The sequence below is a fragment of the Halichoerus grypus genome, chromosome 6 (genome assembly GCF_964656455.1).
Source record: "Halichoerus grypus chromosome 6, mHalGry1.hap1.1, whole genome shotgun sequence".
NCBI classification, from domain to species: Eukaryota; Metazoa; Chordata; class Mammalia; order Carnivora; family Phocidae; genus Halichoerus; species Halichoerus grypus.
The window spans coordinates 28,081,909-28,108,521 of NC_135717.1; the positions used below are offsets into that span (position 1 = coordinate 28,081,909).

Consider the following 26,613-nt stretch of genomic DNA (forward strand, 5'->3'; position numbering starts at 1 on the left):
CCCCACCTTCACATCCCCAGGGCCGGTCAACTGTGGTGCTCAGCAAATGCTGGGACTTCCTGTGGACCCCTTATGCAAATGCGCAGGCTTCAAGCTTCACCCATCCCACAGATGCATTTTGTTCGGTTTGTGTGGTTTTTTTTTAATAAATTGAATTGGTCACGAACATTTAACACTTCGGTTTCACCCAAAATGTTGTCTTTCTGGCTTCGCTCCCCACATTCCAACAGAGCACCGGTGAGCTGGAGCCCAGACGCTCCGGCTCCTTTAGACGGGGTGGGCACACGCCTCATGTTGCCACAAATCCTTCCCTCCCGTTCTCCTACCGCTGAGACCAAAGACGGCTGCCGTGGGCCACCTCCCCCTTGCTAAGGACTTTCTTGGCCCGGCCCTTCCCTCAGGACCTGTGTGACCCCTGCTTTATGCCAACGTCACGGAAGACATACATCCGAGATGTGCTACAACACACATGAATGGGTGACTTTATTGATTTTTACCTCCTCACCAACCCTCCTAGTAGTAGTTACAGGTTGTGCGGTTTCCAGCAGGGGTCAGAGACGCAGAGGGAAGTTAAGGGACAAGGCAAATCCGACAGGTCCTTCATGAGCAGACCGAAAACCTGTAGTTTACTGGAATTCTTGCAAACTGAATGCTGAAGATTAAAAGATACATTCTCACACCACTAGCACAGCTTAAATACTTTTTGACCAAAAATAATAATAATAAATTATCTTCAACTCAGAAAATAAATTGTGCTCAGCAGAGTGACAGGAGGGTCTATTCATGGCACTGCACCGAGGGGCTGGGGGCGGGGGGGAAGGCAGGCCCGGGCAGCAAGCGCAGGGCAGAAAGCTCGGGCTGAGCTCAGTCAAATGCACGCTTGACACCAAGGGCGGCTGGTGGCCCCTTGGCGGTGGCCTGTCCTGACTGAGATTCACCTGCCCCTCTTCCTCCTCACGTCCGCCTTGTCTTCTGTTTCTTGGCTTGTCTCTTCGCATCTTCTGGGCCGCTGTTGTCAGAGGCTGTCTGGCCAAGAGCTCGGACGCCCTGCAGTCGACTTGTCAACTGCAACAGCAAGGGAATGAGCTAGAAAGAGAGAGAGAGTGAGAAAAGGGGATGCCAGGAGAACACTTCTGCGCACAGGGACACTGGAGCCTCACATGTCCCTATACCTCCTTCTTCTGCCAGGCCACCACCCAGGTTCAAGACAAAGCCGAGACCTTTGCACTGGGGAGGGTCAGGAGAGAGAGGGCGACTGAGGATTAGGGAAGATGTCACAAGAGGTTAATGGCCTTGAAAGGAGGCCTGGGATTTGACAAAGTACAGCACCCCTTCTTGATAAAAACCCTCAACAAAGTAGGGCTGGAGGGAACATACCGCAACATCATAAAAGCCACATACAAAAGACCCACAGCTGATATCATCCTCACTGGGGAAAAACTGAGAGCTTTTCCTCTACGGGCAGGAACAAGACAGGGACGTCCACTCTCACCACTTTGATTCAACAGAGTCCTGGAACTCTTAGCCACAGCAATCAGACAACAAAAAGAAAAAAAGGCATCCAAATCGGCAAAGAAGAAGTCAAACTTACACTATTCACAGATGACTTGACACTCCATGTAGAAAACCTGAAAGACTCCACCACAAAATTGCTAGAACAGATACATGAATTCAGTAAAGTCAAAGGATACAAAATCAATGTACAGAAATCTGTTGCACTTCTATATGCCAATAATGAAGCAGCAGAAAGAGAAATCAAGGCATCTATTCCATTTACAATTGTACCAAAAACCGTAAGATATCTAGGAATAAACCTAAACAAAAAGATAAAAGACCTGTACCCTGAAAACTATAAAACACTTATAAAAGAAACTGAAGATGACACAAAAAAATGGAAAAACATCCCATGCTCATGGATTAGAAGAAGAACAAATATTGTGAAGATGTCAATGCTACCTAGAGCAATCTACACATTCAATGCAATCCCCATCAAAATACCATCAACTTTTTTCAAAGAAATGGAACAAATAATCCTAAAATTTGTATGGAACCAGAAAAGACCCCGAATAGCCAGAGGAATGTTGAAAAAGAAAAGCAAAGCTGGTGGCATCACAATTCCGGACTTCCAGCTCTATTACAAAGCTGTCATCATCAAGACAGTATGGTACTGGCACAAAAACAGACACATGGATCAATGGAACAGAATAGAGAGCCCAGAAATGGACCCTCAACTCTATGGTCAACTAATCTTTGACAAAGCAGTAAAGAATGTCCAATGGAAAAAGGACAGTCTCTTCAACAAATGGTGTTGGAAAAATTGGACAGCTACATGCAGAAGAATGACACTGGACCATTTCCTTACACCACACACAAAAATAGACTCAAAATGGATGAAAGACCTAAATGTGAGACAGGAGTCCATCAAAATCCTTGAGAACACAGGTAGCAACCTCTTCGACCTCGGCTGCAGCAATTTCTTGCTAGACATGCCTCCAGAGACAAGGGAAACAAAAGCAAAAATGAGGGCGCCTGGGTGGCTCAGTTGGTTAAGCAACTGCCTTCAGCTCAGGTCATGATCCTGGAGTCCCTGGATCGAGTCCCGCATCAGGTTCCCTGCTCAGCAGGGAGTCTGCTTCTCCCTCCGACCCTCCCCCCTCTCATGTGCTCTCTCCTTCTCTCTCTCAAATAAATAAATAAAATCTTAAAAAAAAAAAAAGGCAAAAATGAACTACTGGGACTTCATCAGGATAAAAAGATTTTGCACAGCAAAGGAAACAGTCAACAAAACTAAAAGCCAGCCTACAGAATGGGAGAAGATATTTGTAAATGACATATCTGCTACAGGGTTAGTATCCAAAAATCCATGAAGAACTTATTAAACTCAACACCCAAAAAACAAATAATTCAGTTAAGAAATGGGAAAAAGACATGACTAGACATTTTTCCAAAGAAGACATACAAATGGCCAACAGACACATAAAAAGATGCTCAACACCACTCATCATCAGGGAAATACAAATCAAAACTACAATGAGATATCACCTCACACCAGACAAATGGCTAAAATTAACACAGGAACCAACAGGTGTTGGCGAGGATGCAGAGAAAGGGGAACCCTCGTGCACTGTTGGTGGGAATGCAAGCTGGTGCAGCCACTCTGGAAAACAGTATGGAGGTTCCTCAAGAAGTTAAAAATAGAACTACCCTACGATCGAGCAATTGCATTACTAGGTATTTACCCAAAGGATAAAAAAACACTGATTTGAAGGAGTACAAGCACCCCGATGTTTATAGCAGCATTATTAATAGCCAAATTATGGAAGCAGCCCAAGTGTCCATCAACTGATGGATGGATAAAGAAGATGTGGGTTGTGTATATATATCTATATCTATTTATATCTATATACTTATCTATATAGATATATATACACAGCAGAATACTACTCAGCCATCAAAAAGAACGAAATCTTGCCATTTGCAACAACATGGATGGATCTAGAGAATATAAGGCTAAACGAAGTAAATCAGAGAAAGACCAATATCATATGATTTCACTCATATGTGGAATTTAAGAAACAAAACAGATGCACATGGGGGGAAAAAGAGGCAAACCAGGAAACAGACTCTTAACTATGGAGAACACACTGAGGGTTGCTGGAGGGGAGGTGGCTGGAGGGGAGGATGGGTGAAACATGTGATGGGGATTAAGGAAGCACTTGTGATAAGCACTGGGTGTTGTCTCTAAGTGATGAATCACTAAATTCTACACTTGAAACTAATATTACACTACATATTAACTAACTAGAATTTAAATAAAAACCTGAAACATTAAAAAATAATAAAAAGTTAAAAATTTAAAAAAAAAAAAAAAAAGGAAGAAAGGAAGGAATCTGGGGGACAGGACTTGAGGCCTTCGCAGTCGCTTCTGGCCCTGAAATGTGCTAACTTCTGTAACAGGGGACATGTCCCAGCTGTGCGGACGGCGCCCCTGGCACACGGCACTGTCTCACCAGGCCTCTGGGTTTCCTACCTTATCGTGGTTGTAGCCGGCCAACAGGACAAGCAGCGTCAGAGGTAGGGCGATGTAGGACCCCTGCGCGATGTCTTGCTCAGGCAGTTTCCTCTGTGGACACCAAGAGCACCGCTTTACCGGCTCTCCGCTCCCCGCCGCCCACCACCCTGCCGCCCATCTGGCCCAATCTGGCCCCCCGCGTGACCCAGCCCTTGCTCTCCACGGGCAGCAAGGGCAGTGACCTGGATACATTTTCAGGTGAATCCTCTGCTACCCAAACTCTCCTGGCTTGCTCTCTGCCGCTCTGGGGCAGACCGAGGCTGGTAACCAGGCATGTTTCCTCTCCTACCTGAGGAGAGCAAGAGCTGTGGAGAGCAGGCCCCGTGGCTGAGGAGGGCCTCCTCGGGCCGAGTCCCAGCCACACACAGGGGCTCTTTCCTACAAGGGAGTACCGGGAACCCGCCGTGCTAGGCTCCGGCGCACAGTGACCAAGGACATGGTCCCAGAGATCAGCCCCGGTGAGGAGAGGAGGCAGGCTGCTGCTTGTGTCCCAGTGGCCATTTGCCCCTTCTTCCAACAGAACCCCCAACCTTCACCTGGGCCATCAGACTACATGCACTTCCCGGCCTCCCTTGCAGCTGGGACAGCCACGGAATTCTGGCCAAGGCTACATGAACGCAAGTGTTCGGTAACACATCCAGGCTGTTCCCTAAAAGGGCAGTGGTGTGTGTTCCCCTCCTGCCGGCCAGGCGTGCCATCTATGAGGAAGGGGGAGAGGCGGGGGGATGACAAAGCCCCAAGGGGGGGACTGGGTCCCCGATATCTCGGGGCTTCCATACCATCCTGGACTGCTCAGTCCCCGATGCTGACAGAAGACAGAAACTTCCATCTTCCTAAAGCCCCTGAGATGATGGGTCTCTGTACTAGCCAACAAACCAGCACCCTAGCTCACTCAACCCGCACAAAGGAAACAAGTAAATGGAAACTTTCAGAAAATGACAGAACAAGGGGACAGAGCACCGGTTCTCAAAGTATTGTCTGGGAACTCCCTTTCAGGAGATTTTTAAGGTGAAACTATTTTCATGACAATGCTAAGATATCATGTGTCTTTTTCGCTCTCATTCTCTCGTAAGTGAACGGTGGACTTTTCCAGAAGCTACGTGTGATGACGTCGTCACTCTAACAGCTAACGGAATATAATAAATAAAGATAGATTACACATATAAACTAAAGCTCTCTCAGACTCTCAACAACTTTGAACAGGGTAACAGGGTCCTGCAACCAAAACATCTGAGAGCATCTGGGCGGGAGAAGGGCTATGGGGCCATTTTACCCAAGACGGTTGAGGCAGAATGGAATGGTCTCTTAAAAATGAAAGAATCAGGGTGGAAACAGATTTCCACCTCCCACTGCCTACATGTCTTGGGTCCCAGCACATTCTCCCCGGAAGTAAATAGTTAATGGGGACGCTGCAGAGGGATGAAGACAATGAGGCTCACGTCTCGGGTCTGGCCACGTGACCTTGGGCAATCACGGGAAGACTCGGTTCATTCACTATTAAGTGGCGCTGATCCGAACGGCACCCACTGCAGGGGAATGTGAGGTTCAACGAGATTAGCTATGTAAAGTGCCAAGCAGCGCATCAAATATGGAGTAAAAAAATCAATGATGTGGTTCTGGGTTTGCATGTCAACAGAAGAGTAAAGTGGAACGCTCATAAATGCACAATGCTGAGCCACCCATCAGGAGGCTGTAGTGTTCTAGAAACCACGTGATGTGAGACAAATCACCGCATTCTGAGTCCTGGCTCCGCTGATTAACTGCGGGGAGGTAGCTTATTCTCTGAGCTTCCGTCAAGTGCGAGGAACGGCACATCCCCACAAGGTCTGTTGTGGGGATCAGCAGCAGATCCCCTGCATGGCAGGGGTGGGCACGCTCTGCACTTGTCACTTGGCGCCCTGGTCTCACATGCAACGACGCATTTCTAGCAGCAGCTATGGGGCGTGGTGGCTGCTTGGCCGCCACCCAGCAGCATGTCTCTTCCCGCCACCAGCTGGGAAGTGTCCCAAGTATCTCCCTGGATCCAGATTGGGGGGGGGGGGGTGAGGGAATGTCGCAGACGGCCACCATCGGTGCCCTTCATGGGGACCCTCTGCTCTCGCTGGGCTGGCAATGTGCCTCCACGCAGGGACAGATGGTCCCTACATGCTCATCTCTTTGGCACCTCCAACCAGGTCTCCACCCTGGGCAACGAGGAAAGTGCTTCCTTCTGGAGTCATCAGAAAAACTCTACTTCAGGTAAGATTGTATTTGCCAAGTCACTGGGCACAAGCTCCTCGTCAGAGACGCCCAGAAAGCAGCAGAAGAGCTGTGTTCAAATCCTAGCTCTGCTGCGCACGAGCTGGTGACCTGGACGGCTGTCTCTCCTTGGGTCTCATCTCTAGATGACGGAAAATAATTCCTACCTACCTCCCATCTAGGATGGTGTTTGAAAAGCACAAAATGGTAACTTGATTGCATGTGGGAAAGATAAATTTGGAACTATTCTTCACACCCTACACCAGGAAGAACCCCAAATGGATAGAGATGGAAATGTACAAAAGGAAACCATACACGTACCGGAGGAAAAAGAAATTCCTCTAAAAACTGGGAGCGGGGGAGACTTTCCGAACTATGACTCAAAATTCAGAAGCAATGAGGAAAAGACTGACACATTTAACATAAAAAGTAAATGTTTGCATAATCAAAATGAAAAAACAAATTGGGAAAAATAGGTACAACACATACCACAAGGGGTGAGAATCCCTCATAGACAAAGGGCTTCCAAAATAGATGAAAAAGACCAACAACTAGAAAAAAGTCAACAGTTCCCAGAAAGGGAACACAAAAATGGTTCTTAACTACATGGAAGGATGAGAAACGCAGGGAACAGCTACGTGGAGATGCCATTTCTCATCCACCAGACTGCAAACACTCTTTAATCTGACCACATACTCTGTTGGGGAAAGGGGTGCTCTCATACATTGCTGGTGGGAATGCAAAGAGGACATCCCCTGGAGGGCAGGTGGCCCCGTCCAGCAAGATTCCAGATGCACTGACCCTATGATCCAGCAACTGTACCTCTCAGCGTCTATTCCAAAGATGGACTGACAAGCAAACACACGCATGCATGAGGCCGATCACTAACAGGTTATTTGTAACAGCAGATAACCAGCAATAACGCGAATGTCCCTCCAGCAGGGCTAACTGAACATATTATGGAACAGCCACGCAGGGGAGTGCTATATAACACAGCTGTTCAAACATACTCCTCTGCACAGTTACCTTTTTAAAAAAAATAGAATTCTGACCCTTCACGCTGAAAAGGCCTACAACAGTGACCAATGCAGTAGCTCGGGGGCCAGGCTTCTGTTTTACTGTAGATCCGTGGGCTCTACTCTCACTACCTACCAAGTTCAGAACCGGCCGGTGTGAGGTTGGGCCCTGGAGCCCATTTTTGTGGCTGCTGTGTGTTTAATCCTCAGGTGATTCTACTGCACGCCAGGTTTGGGAAGCACTGATCTAAATAATCATCTCATGAATGTGTGCCTTGTTTGTTCTGTTGTTTTTAGTCTGTTTGATACAGGATCCAATGAGGTCTACTTATTGCAAGTGGCTGATAAAACGAGCAAGTTTCAGGGCGCCTGGGTGGCTCAGTCGGTTAAGCGTCTGCCTTCGGCTCAGGTCATGATCTCGGGGTCCTGGGATCAAGCCCCGCATCGCGCTCCCTGCTTGGCAGGGAGCCTGCTCCTCCCTCTCGCTCTGCCGCTCCCCCTTCTTGTGCTCTCTCTCTCTCTCTCAAATAAATAAAATCTTTTTTAAAAGAATTTAAAAAATTATAAAAATAATAAAAATTTTTTAAATGAGCAAGTTTCTTTTAATCTGCAGGTATCCCACCCTTGTTGTTTTTTTTCTCTCTTGCAATCTGTCAAATAAATCAGGTTCCAGGTTAATGTCCCACAGTTTCCCGCAACCTACACTTTGTTGACTATATCCCTGCAACATCCTTTATATGCTCTTGTGTCCTCTCTATTTCCTGTAAACTGGCACCAGTTTCTAGAAGTTTGGGCAGGTCAGGTGTCCCGTGCCTCCTGCTGAAGGACCACAACACCCCCAATCATGACATAGGGGTGACCCTTCTCCCAAAAAGTCACACCTGAGCCACTGACCTAAACACATCCCCTCCCCTCATTGACAGCTTCCTCCTCAAAGGGAACTGAAGGCATCAGCACTCGAAAAAGTAGAAAAGCATCTAGGGAAATCCAGAATGCAAAAGGGACCGGAGTTGGGGGCCCTCAAATAGCTGTCCTCCCTCCACTAATAACCCGCAGCAAAGGTTGTGAGGTTTTCCTTCTCTCACCGCCCTGATCGGCTGTTTCTAAACTCCCCCTTTTCCTTACCGTGGGATTAAAAATCAGGGTGATGTGTTTATGGTAGCCCACTGCCGTGAAAGAAACCTGAGGCAAGACGTAGTCATACTGGGATCTGGGGAGCGTGGAGTCCAACAGCACAACGTAGTTCTGTGCACAAGCAAGAAGAAGTTACTTTTATAAAGGACTTTATGCTTTTAAAGAAATCCCCAGGTTTATGCATGCAAACCAAGGTTGCTAACTTCAGAAGAGGAAGCTCAGTGGGCTGTTCCATCAGGGACAGCCGTGTGTCCCAGCATCTCGGAGAGAGCGTCTTCCGATAAAGCTTTCAAAGTCTGCGGAACTTCTGTATGAGCATATTCAACTGCGACATAACTGTGGTCCTTTGAGGATCCGACTTTATGAAACACAGAAAGTTATTACGAGCCACTTCTGATGAGGGAGATACATGATCCAACTGAGAAAGACTGCTTTCAATCCAAAATGAGGTTGACTTTTAAGGGAGGATACTTAAGTGGCCCGTTAGCTGGCAAGTTCTAAGAACACAGCATCTTTGGAACCGTCCGGAGCCCCAACGGTGTGCTAGGCGCCGTGAGCACTGCACAAGGCAGACACCTGTTCTGCTCTAAGCCATGGGCAAGGTCGGGTTTACTGCTCCCATCTCAGAGCGGCGGTGAGCCCAGGTGGAGTCTGACCCCAAGCCCATGCTGTTTCTGCAGAGCCGTGCTGCCTACAGCGGCCCCTGCAAAGGGCGTCTCGAGAAACGGGGAGCGACTCCAAACGTCCATCGCAACCTATTTCATTATTTTACAGCCATTTCATGCCCCCAAAGGGCCACAGTTTATCATCCCTGGGGCAGGTGGTAAGAAGCCGGGACAGGGGTGCACTTCTGACAAACGCGTGCCAGGCCCACCAGGAAAGAATCAAATTCTTTGAAAAGTTTGCTCTCACCTTGACAACTACAATAGCCTGCTCTGTCCAAATACAATTGATAATAAACGTTCTACAGTCAGGAAAGGATGTCCACCGTTAAGGGCTTGGTTAAATAAAGTATAGCATTTCCTATATTAGAGACTATTGTGCAACCATGAAAAACCATGTTATAAAGGTTTAAGGATGGGGAAAAGATTTCGGATATATTCTTCGTTGAAAAGTACAGGCTATAAAACAATGTACAGAAGAATCCTAGCCTTGTGTTATTAAAATAAATATATGTGTATACTTACATCTACACACACACAAGCACACACAATGAAAAAGACCAAAGGATACCTGTCAGCACGTGAACAGGGGTTATTTCTGGATGATGGGATTATATCTGATTTCCACCCCCCCCCAAAAAAATCTCCTGCCATGGATGTGTATTATTTTTGCAAAGAGATAAAGAACCAATTAAGAAAACATAAACCCTACAGAGCCCAACCTTGATTCAGAGAGCATGTCAACCGTTTCCACAAAGAGGTACTGGGGGTAGGGGGATGAGAAAACTCTTTCCTTAAACTCAGAAGTGGAGTTATTCAGATGAAGACACAGCTAGAAGGCAGCCCCGGGTGTTAGTTACCTGGCCATCTCTGAGCAGGGGCGGAAAGTGGAAGAAGAGGGACTGGCCCAGGGAAACTGTCTGGATTGGGTTGTCAAGGTTTTCACTTTTGTAAAGCTTTACCTGGAGAGCAGAAAACAAAGCAGGGCGTGCTTTCGAAATTAAAATACAATAAACATTTCGTTTCAAACACTTCATTTCTTCTTCGGGATGGCTTAGCTCTTGGGGGGGCGGCGGGGGAAGGATCTTTGGGAACACAGATGTTTGAAAGAGAAACAACCCGCCCCCTGCTGGAATACATAACGCATTCCTCCGTCGCCTGAGACTCACAGTTCCATGACCTGCATAGAAATGTTAAGATTTTAAAATCGATTCCAGCAACTTAAGTTAATGCTCAAGATGGTAAGTTAGTATAATGATAATAGTAAAAGGAATAGCTTCTACTACAGCTATGAATGCCAGGCAAGCAACAGGCACTTCGTACATACGTCGTCACCAACCCTGGCTCTGAACAGGCATCATCATTACCCACAGGGAGGCCCCGAGCCTCCACCACCTAAAGTTGCACAGTTTATATGTGGTGGTGCCTGGGGCTCCACCCACGTCACTGAGGGTCTGGCCCCCCTGCCATGGCCTCTCCATATGCTGTACCTTCAACTCCACAAGTATTCCTTAAGCTCAAAACACATTCCCCTTTTGCATTTGGTTGTCCGGGCTGCTTCCAGAAGCAGTTCAGTCTTGTATTTCTAGCCTTTCTCTTCGGCCTGTTCTCATTCTCACTACCACAAGCAGTGGGACAGGCGAAGGAGGTACAGTCCTGGATGCCACAGGAGAAAGCCAGTCGCCCCTCCCCAGGGCCCAAGCTGACACTTGTATAGAGAACACGCAAGTCACGAGGCATTTTCCTAAAACGAAAGTCACAGACGGGAGGCCAATGGGCCACATCCAAGACCACACATGCGTTCTCGTGCCGTATACGGTGTTCAGAGCTAATCTGAATTCACTGACCATGTTTAAAAACCAGGTGATTTCAAGTAACTCTACCTTCCAGCTTCTCTGGGAAGTTGGGAAGTGATCCCAACCCTGGGCCAGGATTCCAACAGGACAACAATCACGCGGAGACGAGGAGGGGGCGCCATTCCCTCCCGTCTGCTGCAGGTTGCCCCACAGCCCACCCAGCCCGCTCTGCTCGGGGCCTGCCCGCCCAGCCCCCACAGGCAACAACACGCTTGCAAACCTGGAAGGAAGAGCGAGTTCAGAGGGGAGTTAAACCCTCAGCGCACATTCTCAGCCAAGTCAAATGTGTCATCGTGCATAAAATTACAAGCGCCTCTGAAAAACACATTCCCGTGGCAATTCACGGACATTTTTCAAGGGGGATGCTAGAGCAGGGTATAAACATTTCATTAACTGCAGACAAGGAGATTTGGTTAGAACCTGAAGAGATCTTGAGAGGTCACTGAGTCCCAGCTCCCGTGTTTCCCAGAGGAGGAAACCCCAGTCCGCAAGATGGAGTGACTGCCTGTGGCAGCGGGGTGAGCAGGACACTGGTCAGACTGCCTGACTCCCAGTCCCCTGCCCACCACCTCCACCCTGGACAGAATTTTAAGTTACAAGGCACTCTGCCTTAAAATTACCTTTCCGCTTTAGACTCTAGGTTGTATGGAGCATTCATTAGGCTGCTACCACAACGTTTCCAAAGACTAATTTCTAAGCTAAACAGAGAGTTATCTGAAAGTATGAAGCCTTTTCTCTTCCGGGCCGTCAGCAACCACTCTCCCAGATACATGCCGGGATCTCAGCCTCAGCCCTCAGCACTTCCACCATCTGTCCGCGCTCAAGCGAGCACCGGGCAGGCCCACATATCCCGCTCCTACTCTCCTCAGAGCTGAAAAGAACACAACACTTTCACCGTAAAAAACTGGCCTTACCCATAATGTAGGGAGATACTCGGAGGAAGTGATCACGTTTCCACTTAAATCAAATTGATTGATCTGCCGGAAAACTATGATGCTTACATCATCGATGTCATTATTGCCGACCTAGAAAGAGACCAGGAACAATGTTGGTGGCGAGGAAGCTGGGAGAAGAGCTTCTACTCTAGGTGGTGACATCCTAGGCGCTGTTTCATAGCAAACTTCACCTCTTCAGTAGTCCAAGTCCAAGGGCACAAACTGGTGGTAAGGAGGTGGGCACGGCTGGCCCAAGACACGTTTTGTTTGACTAGCACAGAATATTTTTTTTCTAAAATTCCATTATTTGCCAACAATTTAAAGAGAAATTTCACACACACCAAAAGCCAGACTTTCCAGCCTCTCGGGGAAAAAGAGACAGATGTGTTTGCCTGGCAGCCATCAGCAGGGGCTGAGGCAGAGCCACCCCACAGGTGGGTAGGTGCCCTGCCATTTGTCCCTTTTTCCGTATCTGCCAGGCCGTGGTCCCCAGGACTGTCCGTGACCCTGGCCTTGGCCACCATGGCAGGGAAACATGAGATGGTAAGATGCCACCCTCATTTAAAATGCCAGATGCCATAAAGACATCAAGAAAACCCACTTCTCAGCCAGGTGGTCCTAAATGGCCCACCCCTCTCCTAAATCCTCATTACCTTCATGCCTAATGCCACCTAATCAAGCCACCAAGAGGCAGCACCGCCCATCTCGCCCCTCCCCCCGCCGTCCCACCCAAATCCTCCAGTCTAGCCAATGAGTTACTCCGTGGGAGAAAAGCTTCACTTCAAATGATTCCCGGGCTCCTTCCTGTGACCTGGAGTGAGAGCCGCCTCCTTAGGGATCAATTAGCTAAGTCGTGATCCAGAATATCAAGAGACTCCACCCACCAAGTGGAAAAAACAAGGTCATCTGGATATAAGAAAATCGGTTGGCCCTGACACCGATTAAGCCCACGTTGTCTTTATTACCCTCCCATGATCTGAAATGCCACTTAGACCTTGAGATCCTCAACTTGGAGAATAATGATCAGTTTGCTGGGGGGAGGGAGGAGACAACAGCTCAAATTTCTCCTCCGGATTCACGACAGCAATGCTGCTCATTAAAACCCCACAGGAGATGCCGCGTGTGAAGCTGACACTATTCGAAGAGGACCCTTAACTAGGACCCGGAGCCCCCCCCACCCCCACTCCACCTCAGAGGAAAGGCAGCTAGCCAGAGCTAAAGCGTTTCGGATTGGGGAAGCGCTCATACCGCCACCCGTCCACCGCAGTTTCGTGACTTACCGCGATTACCCGGTGGTGGGGGAGGGCCCGCTCGATGTGGTCGTTGCCTTCTGCCTTGAGCTGCACGTGGTACACACATCCCGGCTGCAAGCAAACCCAGGGATCACGCCTCTAGAAAGGGGCTCGCTGCCCGGAACCTCATCCGAGCCTGCTCCGACCACAGGCCCTCACCACGACCACGCTGCCATCCCCACCCCGCCACTGGTCCCAGTCTGCAGCCTGCTAACCTTCTTAAGAGTCCCTTTTAGAAGCACCCTGATGAAGGAACATGTATCTGGAGCTCTGCAGTTCCTTCAATCCCCAAGAAAAATTAGATTTGGCTTCCTGCTTCAAAACTGCTAAGCACAATACGCTTATTCTGATAAAATCGTTCTCCCCTGGCTGTCCACCGCTCCCTCTGCCTGCATATATATGTGGAGTGACATCAGCCATGACTCCCGAATGCTTACAATGGACACGATTTCTGCCAAGTGAGATCTGAGAATTTCCTTCTTAAAAAAAAAAAATCTGTTCTTTCTCAAGCTTTTTATTCTATTGCTCAATTTTACAGGCATACGTGAAGTTTACCAAACAAATCATTACTCTAAGAAAGCTTTCAGAGCAACCAATTTTTGATCAATAGCACAACTGACCTGCTCACACATTAGGATCTAAAGCATCGGGCCGAGTTCAGAGGGGTCTATATGCAGCTAACGGGGGCCAGCCCTAAGATGTGATCGTTTATTTTTAAACTAGCATGGATAAAAGGCTTCTGGTCTCCTAAAATAATGTGTGCTTTGATAGCTGCAGGGTGTGTTTCTTCCCTTTTAAGATTCTGCTCGTTGGGATATGTTGCTTGAGCTATTTTATAATGAGCACGTGGCACCTTTACAGAGACAATAAAGCTATTGTTTTTTTTGAAAACAGAACAAATTCACGATCGCCAGTAGACACATTCATTGACTTTACAGGTGAGTTAGGACTGGCAGTATCGGGTTCAGCTCAAAAGAGCCATTTGTACCCCAGGGAGGAAGGGATGTGAGCAGTCACTTGGGCAGAAAAGGGGACGGCACTGCCCGCTCGCTCCTGCACCTGGACCACCGGGGAGCCTGTCCAGGCAGCTGCTCCATCCCAACCGGCCCCCTCCTCACTCGGGGCCCAGCCGACTGGCTCAGGGACTCGCCCTCATCCTTTGGCCATGGACTCTAGTGCCGCAGCTTCTTGCCCAAGATGTCCTGACAACAGTGCGGGGAAAGGTGAAATGAATGAACGAGTCCTGCCTGGGGCGGGGATCCTTAGGAAACCTACAACAAGGGATCTTCAGCCTCGTGTCCTCTGGGAGACTGGCAAACGAGAATCCCAAGCCCTGGCTGAGGAATGGCTAAGGATGTCCCCCCAGAACTTGCGGCCTGGCACATGAAGGCGTGGGCAGCCCCCAGGGTGACTCTAAAAACTACTGAGAGCACTAATAAATTACCACCTATTAGAAGAAACAGGAACAGGGGGAGGAGGAGGGTGTCTTCAGAGCATCAATTAAAATTGGAAATCTACTGCGCCGGAGAAGGAAACTATCTTCGGTTTAATTACACACAATGTGTTAAGCTGGTGAGATTAGAAGAACACGTCTGGGCCAGCGAGACGATGGGAGAACCAAGAAGGTGATGGAGATTTTGCGTCCCCGCAACCGTAAGAGTGAGGTAGGCCAAGAACACAGAGTCCACCCAGAGGAAGGAAGGCTCCTGCCCTACACAGGCACCCACCCAGATCCCTTCTCAAGCTGCCACCCCAGAAAGCTACAAACCAAAACCTGAGCTGGCAGCTTAGGTGAGGGCCGCCTCGGGGGAAGGTTTTGTTTGTCGACATTGTGCGTGCCACATACACTGACCTATTTAACACCCACAGCCGACCTCCGAGGTGGACGTCACTCTTATCCTACATATGACTAAACAGAGAAAGGATAAACTCCTTGCCTGAACATATACAGCTAAGCGATGACGGAGGCGGGATTCACACCCAGGCAGATGAGAGCAGAAGGTTGTTCGTGCAGCCAACAAAGGACGGAACTGCAAGGGCTAGGCTTGCACGGATCTCGTGAGGCCGAGGAGCTGGCTCCCACAACTGGACACCTCTCCCTGGGCCCTGGCTACAGTGGCATGAGGCCGTGGTGTTCCGCCTGTCTGTTCTCTGTAGAACCAATGTCACAGGAAGGGAGCGGGCCTGCAGGAAGCACATTCCTCAGGGGCAGTCCCCCCCAGCCCCAAGGCGGAGGACAGCGAGAAAGGAGCATCGCGGTAAGACTTGTGCAGACTCCTAAGCACGGCAAGACAACTGTCATCTTGACGACTCTGCTGAGAACATGCCAGACAGAGGGAGTGGTGGGCAGAGCGGGGAGCGCAGAGCCCACCCAGTTGGTATGCATCCAGCTGGACCATCAGAATTCTAGTCCTCAGCACAGCCAGGGAAGACACCCCCAAATCCATCCTCCTCAGCTTGAATACCCCAAGCTCACCAGGCAACCTTCAAACCTGCCTTCCAGGTACCCCAGGATCTGACACTGGGATGCCCTGGACATGAGTATTTTTGTTTTGGGGCAAGAACAGCTTTGCTCCAATGTACCTAAATAAACTGGGAAACTGGCTTACATTTCAGCTCATGTGATCTGGGCAAACATTAGCCTGCTGCGGAGTTATGCGTGCCTGTCTCTGCAGTCAGCTAGGAATATCCTGTGTGTGACTCTGAAAGCCCGGGGACCCAACCCCAGATCCAAGGGGCCCAGTCCAGCAGGTGTTGTCCAACCCACACTCTTGCAGTGACCACACAGTACACAGGCAGTGTCTGCTGAATGAGCAAATGCATGAATGCAAGAATACAAATTGAGGAAGCATCATAAACCCTAAACTGAATGTTGCAGCTGAGCAAAGGACAAATGAGTTGGTTGTTTGGCCCACACAACAAAGTTGTGGGTTTGTGGGGTTTTTTTAATTAGCTGTTGACACCTAAAAGTCAGGAGTTTTCACATGGAAATCTGAACTTCGGACTTGCCTTTTAACAATTCGAACGATCTGGCAGCACTGAGCCTATCTTCCCACGTGGCTACAAGGAGCTGGAATGGAGTGGGAGCTGTGCCCTTTGCATGGGCCCTGCCCTCTAGAGTTCACCACACTCCTCACCACTCCCTAGTGGGCAGCCAGCATCCTTCGGCCATTCACACGCCTCTTCTGGCCCCACAGGCATTTGGTCTGAGAGCCCTGGCCTACGCCACAACCGCCTAATGCCGGGCAAAAGCTGCACCAGACCCACTGTTTTCCAACTTCATTTTGCCACAAAACCCCAACCCAATGTGTCAGCTCAATGAAAGGTAAACTGTGCCAGATAAGACAGGGATTAGGAGGGTTCCAGAGCCCTAACCCCCCAGCCCCAAACCCCTTGCTCTGCCCATTCCCACCAGTCTTGGGGGGCACAAGACACCTCTGAATCCAAGGTGAAAAGACCCACTAACAAAAAATGTCCAAAGTCTCACCAGCAATCCACGTAATCTGAACTTCCCCTCTTCATCTGTCACAGTGTCTTCCCCGTAAATACTACAGTCGTTCTGTCCCACTGCCTCCACGGCGACACCCTGCTCTGGTTCCCCATTCAGAGAAGAAACTGTACCATAGCAACTAGAGCAACAAGAGAAGAAACGGAACATGGTAAGTCCCGTGGTTTTCTGGAGCACATGAAGGATTTGTGGTCAAGTGTCCCGCGTTTACCAACAATTTACGGTTCCAAACAGCCCAGGGGAGAACTGTACCCTGATGACCCAGGCAAGTCAGTCCCGGCCATGTCACTTCCAAATCCAGCCTTCCTGCCTGAAGGCTCGAGCCAGCCGGAAGGCTGTCACCGATTTCTCTTCTTTTACGTTTGAAGGGATGCTCCAGAAAATTAAAAATGGCTAAGCCTTATTTTATTCCATTTTATCTCATTTTCATTAAGCCGTATTTTAAGTAAGGAAGCATCTAATGAAATGAAATCAGTTTCTCTCTCATTCCACATATTCATTTGAAAATGGCCCATTTTTCTAAACTTTCTGATTAATCGATCTTTACCTCAAGTGCTTCCGTGTACTTTTACAAATACCTGTGTGTGGTGTGTGTGTCTATAAATAAACTTACAGCTCCATAATGCTGATACAGCTAACATACAGTGTATTGTGTATATTAGCACAGCAGCATTTGTGCAAACTGTCTCCGGAACTGCTCTCAAACACTGGAAAACGTGAGCGGCTGGGAGACAAGGAATGGAGGAAAAGCTAACATTTTATCCTCTCTTCAACATTTTGAAGCCTTACTCAAGCGAGTTCATTTCCTCCTTTGTAACATTTAGTTCCAGTTTCAAGCTCTTGTAAAAATAAAACTTTTAAGCAACTAAACAGGCTCTCTCGGGCCAATTTCAGAATAGGAACTTTGTGACAGAATCACTAATTTGAGGAATCCGAAGAAAAAGGCAGCAGTTAGAACTCTCTGGACTTGCTATCTTATCTCCTCTGGCTCCTGAATGGGGGCGAGGTGGAGTTCCCAGGAAAGAGAGGCCTGAGGGGGACTCCCCAGCCCAGGCCCGGAGGACCGGGGAGCAGGCGGGCTGCGCACCTGTAGGCCGTTCGGTAGCCGGTCACGGTGATCTTCAAGTTCTGCCCCTCTTGAACCTCGATCATTTGTGAGGACGGTTCGAAACGGAATTCCTTCATCATGGGTTTGAAGTAATACTGGCCAGGGCTCTGCCGAGAGACAACCACAAACTGAGCCTCTGCTGCCACCTCCAGGTATGGCTGAATGGGAGGCGACTAAAGTCATCAGGGACGAGAATGTGGCCACCAGAGCTCTGGGGCTTCCTGCACAGACAGAAACGGTGACTAACTCTCCAGTAAACGGGTGACAGCAACAGCAATGACAACTCTAACAACAGCCAGTGTGAGGTGCCCACAGTACTTTTGTGAGGTAGAAACCTATTTGAATGTTATAAAGAAACTGAGGCTCAGAGACATCAAGTAAATTCCCAGAGATGACACAGCAAGTAAATAGCGGACGGAAGATTCGAAGCCACTCAGCGTATGATCTTTCAGCTCCGCCTCACTGCCTGCCAGAGACGTCCCCGTAGCCGTCACTTTGTTCCCAGGACTCAAAGAACAGCCAAGTAACGTACGCTTCCTGAGTCTCCACTGGTCAGGGCCCCAAACGACATCTTGAGGGAGACGGTGCTGTCCTCCCGCCACGGGGACCACGGTTTGCAGAAGAAACACAAGCTAACCCCCAAATAAGGCTCTGCATTATCAACAACGCGAGACCACGCTCTCGCAGAGGGATGCCTAGGAGAGGAGTCGCTGCGGCCAGGGCCATTAATTACATTGTCGTCGTGACAAGCCGGCGGCCAGAAAACAAGATGTGTCGGCGGAAGGGAACATGAATCAGCAACATTAAGTTCTAGTAAGAGCAATACTCTAATTACATTTGGTCCCCTAAGAAACGTAAAACACTCCACACGGGGCTCTGTTCTCACGTTGTCAAGCGCTACCTAAGTCACGCACGCTGTGTCCCCGCGCTCCCAGGGAGGGGGAAGACCGGCGGGCGGTAAATTACAGGACACCTTACCAGATTGGAGAACGTCAGAATGCCATTGTCCTGAGTCAAGAGGTTGGAACGAAACATGCCGCCGCTGAGGGATAACAGGACACCAGGGAGGGGCTGGTCATCCTCGGCCTTTATCTGGGGGTGAGAAAGGAACAGCAGAGCAAGGCAGACTCCTCTTACCCACTGAAGAGAACATTTCAAAGGTCAAGAGGTAACTCTTCTGGGTTGTGTTTTTTTTATTGTGATCCGCTGGGGGACAGAAGGTCTAGCCTTTGTCCCCAGGGGTAACTCATATTAAGAGTTTGGCAGGCAGCCTTCCAGAACTGCCGCTGTGCCCACACGAGCGTATAAGCATCACGGCTAGTGTTGACTGACTTCGCAGTGGGGGGGGTGAATCAAGCATGGGGCCCCGCCACACGGCCCTGCACCCCTCTGTATCCCCTCAACCACCGGTCCCTGCTTCCCGCGCTGCCAGGCCACACCGCCTGCCATACTGTGTCCTCACACACAGCATCCTAAAGCAGGGGGCGGCCGGCCACGGCACGCACACTGGCCACCTACTTCTGGGACAGAAAAGGTGGGACCATCAAAGCGTCCTGGAACATGTATATCTATGTGCACTCACGGTTTCCTCTATTCTTAGGGAAACGGCTGGGACATCGTGCACTCTGAATTCAAAATGACGCCACCACGCTGCACACCAAAGTAGCTGTGACCACTTACAGTTCTCTGAATCATCCACGCACGGGGCCCCACTCGCTCTTCAAAAAATGGACATTGTCTTAATCACTGCGAATCTAACCTAAAACCCAGTGTTTCTATGGTAACTTCCTTTGCATTCCTCAGTCACTGCTGAAGTTGGGTATTTCTCCTACATTTATCAGTCACTTGTATGACTTCTGCGAATTGCCTTTTCCTATACTTTGCTGTTCTTTTTTCTATGGGGTTGTCATTTTCTTATTGATTTGAGCAGTTCCTGGTAATCTGGGGTATTACTTATGGTATAAAGAGTTCTTCCCGGTTGGAATGTCTTTTAATTTGCTTTAAAATGCATCCTGCACAAGAGAATTTGAAATCTGTATGTGATGTCATCTGTGCTTCTTTTCCTTGAACCTCTATGTTGAAAATATTCACACTCAAGGACCTCCAGACTTGACTCTGGACATCACACAGCATGCTTCTTCCCAAGAACGATGGCGGGAAGACAGAATGACATTAAATACCACTCTAGGAACATTCTGTCCTTTTACACAGAACACAGTTAAGGATGAGAGTTTAAAACACTCACCAAAAGGTATGCAAACAAGCTAAAGTCAACAGGTCTCCAAATTACGCTGGGTGAAAGGAAGCCCCCTAAAAAGAGTACATCCTGTATGATTCCATTTATGTAAATTCTAGAATATGCAAACTAATCCACGCTGACAGAAAGCAGATCAGATCAGATCAGCAGGGAGGGACGGGGTACAAGGTAACTTAGTGGGGTACCAGATTGTCACTGTTTTCATGGGTGTACCCATATGTTGAAATGATCAAATTATATGCTTTATGTGCAGTTTACTGTATGTCAATTATTATACCGCAATAAAAATGATTTTAAAAACGTGTTACCTCAAAGCTTACGCCGGCCAAAGCATACGCCTTAAAGTCTCCTACGGTTCCTTCCACCGCGGTCAAAACGTAGCCTTCCTTCTGTGAGGACACAGTGTACTCCAGGTCGCTGTGCAGGGGCCCGACACTGGACAAAAAGCAAGCCGATGCTGGAGATGGCTGTGCATCACACCTGCGGGAGGCCTCGCCAGCCCCGTGGAAGCCTGGGCTCCCCGCCTGGTCCCAAGCAAGTGCTTCTTCTGCGGGGCTTACCTATAGGCACCTCTGTCATCAGTGAAGACTGTGATCAGGGGTGAGCTCGCCCCCTTTTCACTGATGACGATCTCAACTCCCTCCAACTCTGGGTGGATCTGGCCTTCCAGAAATAAGCCAGCTTTCCCATGGATCTCAATCAGCTTCCCTGGGCAGCTTTCTACACAGGGAACAAACAGAAGAACAGGACTTAGCTGTCGTGGGAGGGGGCATTCTGGTTGGCGGGCTTCCCACTAACGAGGGGCCTGAAACGGATAAGCTAGGTCCAAATGAGGTTAATACATAACAGAAACTGCAATAATCAGGGAACCCAAGCCTCCATCCCTGAAAGGCCTTGCTCAAGGGCTGGGAATGTGAGCAGATAAATCTAACAAAGGCTGGGTTCGCACTAGCCCTCTCTCTCCATTGTCACAAGGCCTTTCTGGCGGGTAAGAGGCCATGCAGCAGGACCCGAGGCGGAAGCTCACCCCAAACGGGCTGCCTGCCAGAAAGCCACGTTACTCAGTATGCCCTCCTTCCAAACACAGACCACGTAAATGCCCAGGATCTAATGAACCCATAACGCTAGAGGAAATGGTCGGAAGCCAAAAGACACTATTCCACCAGCCGTCACTTCTAATTGTCCGGTCCCAAGAAGACCCTCCCTCACCCCTACCAACAAGTATAAACACCATGAAGAGTTCAGACACACAATGGCTAATGCTCACATTTCAGTAAGTGAGGGCTTTGCTTTTTCACCGGCTTTTTGGTGGCAAACTAAAAATGCAGGGGAAACAGTCGGTAGCCCTTCTCCAAAGAGATGGCCCAAATTCTAATAACTGGAGTTACTTTCATCGACGGAGACCTTCCATTCACTCATTCACTCACTCGCCAAGCAGTGACAGTTCTATGCCAAAGGGCATTTCAGGAGCCTTACTACAGAAACGGCTTCGTGGGAACGACGACACGGAATACGTTTTTAAATGCAGGTAGAGGAACGGTTGCAGAGATGTGTCTGGGGCTCACTGAGTTGACATTTACCTCCGCTGACAGTGGCTTCCATGGACGGGGGGTAGAAGAGCAGCTCTTTAGACGAGGGTGTCACAGTGATTTTCTCTCCGGACCTAAAACGATGGAAATACTTCCATGTGTCTGGTTCGGCCCTCTGCTGGGAAGGCCAGCAGAACGGAGGACAGCACAGAGACAGGGAGCTTACCGTGCCCAGTAGGAGAAGTCATAGGAGAAGGGGCCCTGTAGCTCCTCCACCATCTCCTGGACGGGAGGCTTGGCCCTCCCTCCCCCCGCGTCTTCCCTGCCGCTCTTCTCCCGCTCCTGCTTGCGGCTCTCGATCTCGGCCCACTGCTGCTCCCTCCGCAGCTCCTGCACAGACTTCAGGGGGCCCAGGACCAAGGCGGGTTCACTGTCAATGGACGACCTGGAAGAAAGGAAGGAGCAGCCGAGAGCAGGTGGTCACCTATTCCTGTGGTCGGTGGCAATCCGACATTTCGAAAAGGACTCATCGGTAAGGAAGAAACCAAAGCCCTTATAGCGCCACCACAGCGACACACTGATCGTTTTTTTAAAAAATAAAAACTGAACATCTCTGTGATGGCAGCAGGATCGAGTAGCTCTCAGCTGGGATGAAGTACTTTGTGACTTGAAGAAAACGTCCGATTTCCCGTAGGACGTGGAAGTCTGCACGCCACCATCTTTTTTCATTCAACCCTAACTGAGAACACTCTGCTAGAGAAAAGGTAAGCTGGACAGATGGCATTCCCTAACCAGGTGGAATCCACATTCCAGTGGGAAGAGGCAGACGATTAACAGAAAATGAGGTCAGGTAAGTACAACAGAGAAAAATAAAGCAGCGTGGAAGGAAAGAGTGCTGGGATGGTGGGGGTGCTGTTCTTTACTGGGCTCCCTGGCAGAGGAGTATGGCGGGCAAGGAAACAGCAAGTTCAAAGGCCTTGGAGCCTGGGCGGGAGCTCCCCTGGGGAGAGAGCCAGAAGACTGAGGTGGCCTGGGCAGAGGGACCCAGAGAAGAATGAGATGGGTCACAGGGTCACCGGGCAGCAGGTGTTAGACTAGGGCTTTGCAAGCCTTGGTGTGGACCCTGGATTTCACTCGGAGTGGGATGGAGAGCCACGGGAGTTGCAGGCAAAGGCATGACATGATCTCTACTTCAAAAGGATGAACTCTGCCTTCCGCACGGAAAACAAACTGTCATGAAGCAAGAACCCAAACAGGGAGGCCAGGCAGGATGGCTGTGGCAATGATCCAGGCAAGAGACAGTGGCTCAGACCAGAGTATGGAGGGGAAGTGCTGAGAAGGGACAAGATGGCAAGCATATTTCAACTGTAAAGCCAAAAATCTGCGCATGGACTGGTTGGGTATGGGATGCAGGAGAAGAGTCAAGGACCATCTAGAAAGATGGCTGGAGAGGCCAACAACCAGGAGTCCAGTGTGGGATCCGGTGAGCACGAGATCCCCGGGAGGGATCCAGGCAGCCATGTCCAGCTGGAACATGCATCTCATACAATCCCCAGCATAAGCAAACAAAACAAAAGCCCCTCTGAGGCTACAAAAATGAATTCAATAAAGACTGAAAATAAGGTAATACGGGGTCACGACTGGTAAGAATATGACTTTTTAGTCCCACCAGTAACTGCTATGTTCCAAGCAGAACAGTAAAAGGCATTGTTCCAGTACCAGACATAGTCCCGGGCCCGCAAGAAACACTCCCACGTCCATCTCCTAGACACCTGGCTACCCTGGGGAATGGGGTACCCCTTCAACCCACTCTCCTCAGTCAGAAGTCAAGGGCTGTCCCCGACACTCGTCCCACCTGACCCCACTGGTCAGTGTGTTGCCACATCCTGTCAATTCCATCTGCTCAACAACCCTCCCAGCCACCCAAGGCTCCCCAGCCCACTACCAACCATCTGGCTGAACCCCCATCAACTCCTACCGTCTGGCTGAACCCCCATCAGCTCCTTACTTGATCGTCACAGTGACATCAAGGAATGTCCACCTGTAGGCTTCTTGTACCTGCTCACTCAGCAGCGAGGGGGAGCTTTCTGAAGCAAAAAGTCATCTCTCTACTTAAAACACGTCATAGTGTCCATGTGACAAAGCAAAGACCCTTAACACAGGCTGGTGCTACCGGCCTGCCTCCCTTGCAGGCCCCCCCCCCAACCCTCACGGGGGCCAATACAAAGCCCTCATCGTAGGTGCGACCTCACAGTTCCGTGTGCAACACCCAGATGAGTGTCCGTGTCCCCTGTGAGATTCTAAGTCCCACGAAGGCAGAGGCTGGCCCTGAACACTAAAGACTCTCCACAAACATTTTCGGCACAGGTGGATGAGTTGAAAAGGCAGTGGACAGAAAGATGGAGACACAGCTGAGAAGGTCACTTAAGGTAAGAGGAGGAAAAGTTACTCAAGGTTTCCACTCTCTCTCAGAAAGATGTTCATGTGGCCAAAATTCTTTCATTTCCCGAGAAAATTAGGGTGTCAGATGCACCTCACCACACTGTAAAAATTCCTCTCAAAGGGGACATTCGCATGAACCTGACCCTCAGTGAGGGACTGCCTTTCATATACTTTCTCCCTCACGACCCTGCGTAGATCAGGTGCCATCTCTACTTGCCCAGCCTTCAAGAAAAGGTCTCGAGAAAAATAGGCAATTTTTCTGAATTCGCTAAAACACCTGAAATACAGTGAACAAGGCAGAGATTTTTTTTTTTTTCCGCCTTTAGCCAAGGCAGGGAGTGTAAAAGGTTCAAACAAAAATTTAAGGCACAGAAACGAGCTGTCAGAAGGCTCTCCCTCAATCCGTAGTTAATTCCGGAATCATAAAAGGAGAGGACCAAGGCTGTGGTGAATTTACGGCTATGTCATGTAAGAGGGAAGGCCGTTTGTATACATACCTAGAGATAAGAAATCAAAAATAATTTCCAGAGTATCTGTTAGAGAAGTCCCCCAGCCTCGTCCACCACCACCCTCGCCCCGCGCCGTGCTCAGATCACCGCGGAGCACGAGCCTTACTTGATCGTAACAGTGACATCCATCATTTTGTCAGTGGTGATAGTTCCAAGGACATGGTGGCGAATGGCTGTCAACGTCAAGATACTAGGTGACGACCTATAAATTAAAGTGGGAAAAAAAACACCAGCAACATCCCCTAGTTGTTCTTAAAGGATCACAAACACACCCTTTATGGGCAACCGTTCTAACCCTGAAATATACTACACGAAACTGCTCTAAGTTTGGGGTGAGCTAACTCCTGACGTACCTATCAGTGTTTTAAAGAATCAACTAATTTTCCGCTCCAAAACTTGACACCTCCAATTCCTGGTGAAACCCTCAAGCGTGTGTAAAAAATGTAAAAATGGGAGGCTGGAGTTTGAGAAACTCCCACCACTGAGGGCTGGAAGATTTAACCAAAATGATATTTACACCACTTGAAAACCTCAGACTTCCATCTTGGGTTACAGAATTCTGGGGAAAGATCCCAGCTCCATTTCCTCAATAATTTATCCAAGTGCTGGGGTGCCTGGGTGGCTCAGTCGGTTAAGTGCCCGACTCTTGATTTCAGCTCAGGGTCGTGAGATCGAGCCCCGTGTCGGGCTCCGCGCTGGGCATGGAGTCTGCTTAGGATTCTCTCTCTCTCCCACTGCCCCTCCCCCACCCTCCACTCACGCTCTCACTCTCTTTCTAATAATAATAATAATGTATCCAAGTGTCTTAAAATCCTTACATGGAAATTCTTTTTTATACCTAACTTTACCTCTTCCAGAAAAGAACTTTCCTTTGTTTATCAGAAATAACTGAAGAAGAGGTGTGCGCCCACTCTACTCCAGAGGAGGCTCACACATGCCACAGGGCGGTGAACACCCAGCTTACGTGTCATAGGTGTAGAACGCTTGCTCAAACCGGTGGCAGGAGCGAGGGGTCACCTTGTACACACCTGCGGCCAGGAAATCAGAAGTCATTTTCAGAGGAGGGTTTCTACCACACTGAGCACCTCCAGCCCTGAAAATCTACCGGCAGCGCCTCTCACTCGGGACACACACACAGCAGATGCGCAATAATGGAACCCAAGATGCCTTCTCCGCTGCCTATGGCAGCTTCTTCCCAACAACCCGCTCCATCTCATGGCCCCTCACAAGCTCAGGATTTCATTTTCCGTAAATGAACAACTCACACTAGTTTCATCTGCACAGATCAAGCTAACAGGGACGTGCACACGAAGAACAGGAAGTACATTTCTACCACAAATGAGATCGAGAATTTTCCACTAAACAGATTCTATTAAAGATCCAAAAGATAACCACAGCCTGACCTCCTTCCTAGAAATATTCCTAAAACGGAGCACGGAGCAGAGGAAGGCCCCGAAATTTATGGAACGATTGCAGAGGACACTTTTATGCCACAAGCCTATGTAGGGTAATGATTAGGCGCCTAAGTCGTTTGCTGGAGGAATACAGTCAGTTTCAGGAAGGAGTGAAGCCTAATGATTTACTCCCCCAAACGGTCACTAACCCACCTTTTGGCCATGCTTCCTACAAAAACCTGAAATGAGTTCTAACTATCTCTGCTGTTTTCAGCCCACCGAGGAAGCCCTTATGCAACTACTGGCAGGCAAAAGACTTGGGCTTCTCCGTTCACTTTGTTCTTTCATCCTACAAATGTTGACAGAGCACCAGCACCCACTACAGGCCAGTTATCGTGCCGGGAACAGCTACACGGTGGGGAAGAGCGTGTATTCTATCTCGAGAACCAAGAGAAGTCACTGAATTATTCACCAAGAAAATGCAAAATAAAACCACCGTGAGTTGCCACTTTACGCCCACCGGGACGGCTAAAATCAAAAAGACTGTAACGGATGTTGCGAGGAACGGGAACCCTTGTGCGCTGCTGGTGGGGACACCCACGGGCACACACGGCCCCTTCAGAAAACTGTTGGGCAGTTTCTTAAAAAATGACACATAAAT

The 26,613-nt window shown here is 49.1% G+C and overlaps 1 protein-coding gene and 1 long non-coding RNA gene across 2 annotated transcripts in view; one reads left to right on the plus strand and one right to left on the minus strand.

Annotated features, from left to right (window-relative positions):
- Positions 1 to 459: 459 nt before the first annotated feature.
- The window catches only part of NOMO3 (NODAL modulator 3), a 53,752-nt gene continuing 27,598 nt past the window's right edge, over positions 460 to 26,613 (minus strand). Inside the window, exons 17-31 of the mRNA XM_036115489.2 lie at positions 25,523 to 25,586; positions 24,665 to 24,760; positions 21,834 to 22,052; positions 21,659 to 21,741; positions 20,639 to 20,798; positions 20,387 to 20,513; positions 18,800 to 18,913; positions 17,801 to 17,928; positions 16,693 to 16,834; positions 13,194 to 13,277; positions 11,893 to 12,003; positions 9,983 to 10,084; positions 8,452 to 8,571; positions 4,031 to 4,123; positions 460 to 1,086 (exon numbers count right to left, since the gene is read on the minus strand). Of these exons, the coding sequence (XP_035971382.1) occupies positions 955 to 1,086; positions 4,031 to 4,123; positions 8,452 to 8,571; positions 9,983 to 10,084; positions 11,893 to 12,003; positions 13,194 to 13,277; positions 16,693 to 16,834; positions 17,801 to 17,928; positions 18,800 to 18,913; positions 20,387 to 20,513; positions 20,639 to 20,798; positions 21,659 to 21,741; positions 21,834 to 22,052; positions 24,665 to 24,760; positions 25,523 to 25,586 (1,775 nt within the window). The 3' untranslated portion in view covers positions 460 to 954. The remainder of the gene's footprint in view (positions 1,087 to 4,030; positions 4,124 to 8,451; positions 8,572 to 9,982; positions 10,085 to 11,892; positions 12,004 to 13,193; positions 13,278 to 16,692; positions 16,835 to 17,800; positions 17,929 to 18,799; positions 18,914 to 20,386; positions 20,514 to 20,638; positions 20,799 to 21,658; positions 21,742 to 21,833; positions 22,053 to 24,664; positions 24,761 to 25,522; positions 25,587 to 26,613) is intronic.
- On the plus strand, positions 18,909 to 20,378 carry LOC144382287 (uncharacterized). The gene is made up of 2 exons (XR_013448884.1): positions 18,909 to 18,989; positions 19,422 to 20,378. It is a non-coding gene; the product is annotated as an uncharacterized LOC144382287 (long non-coding RNA).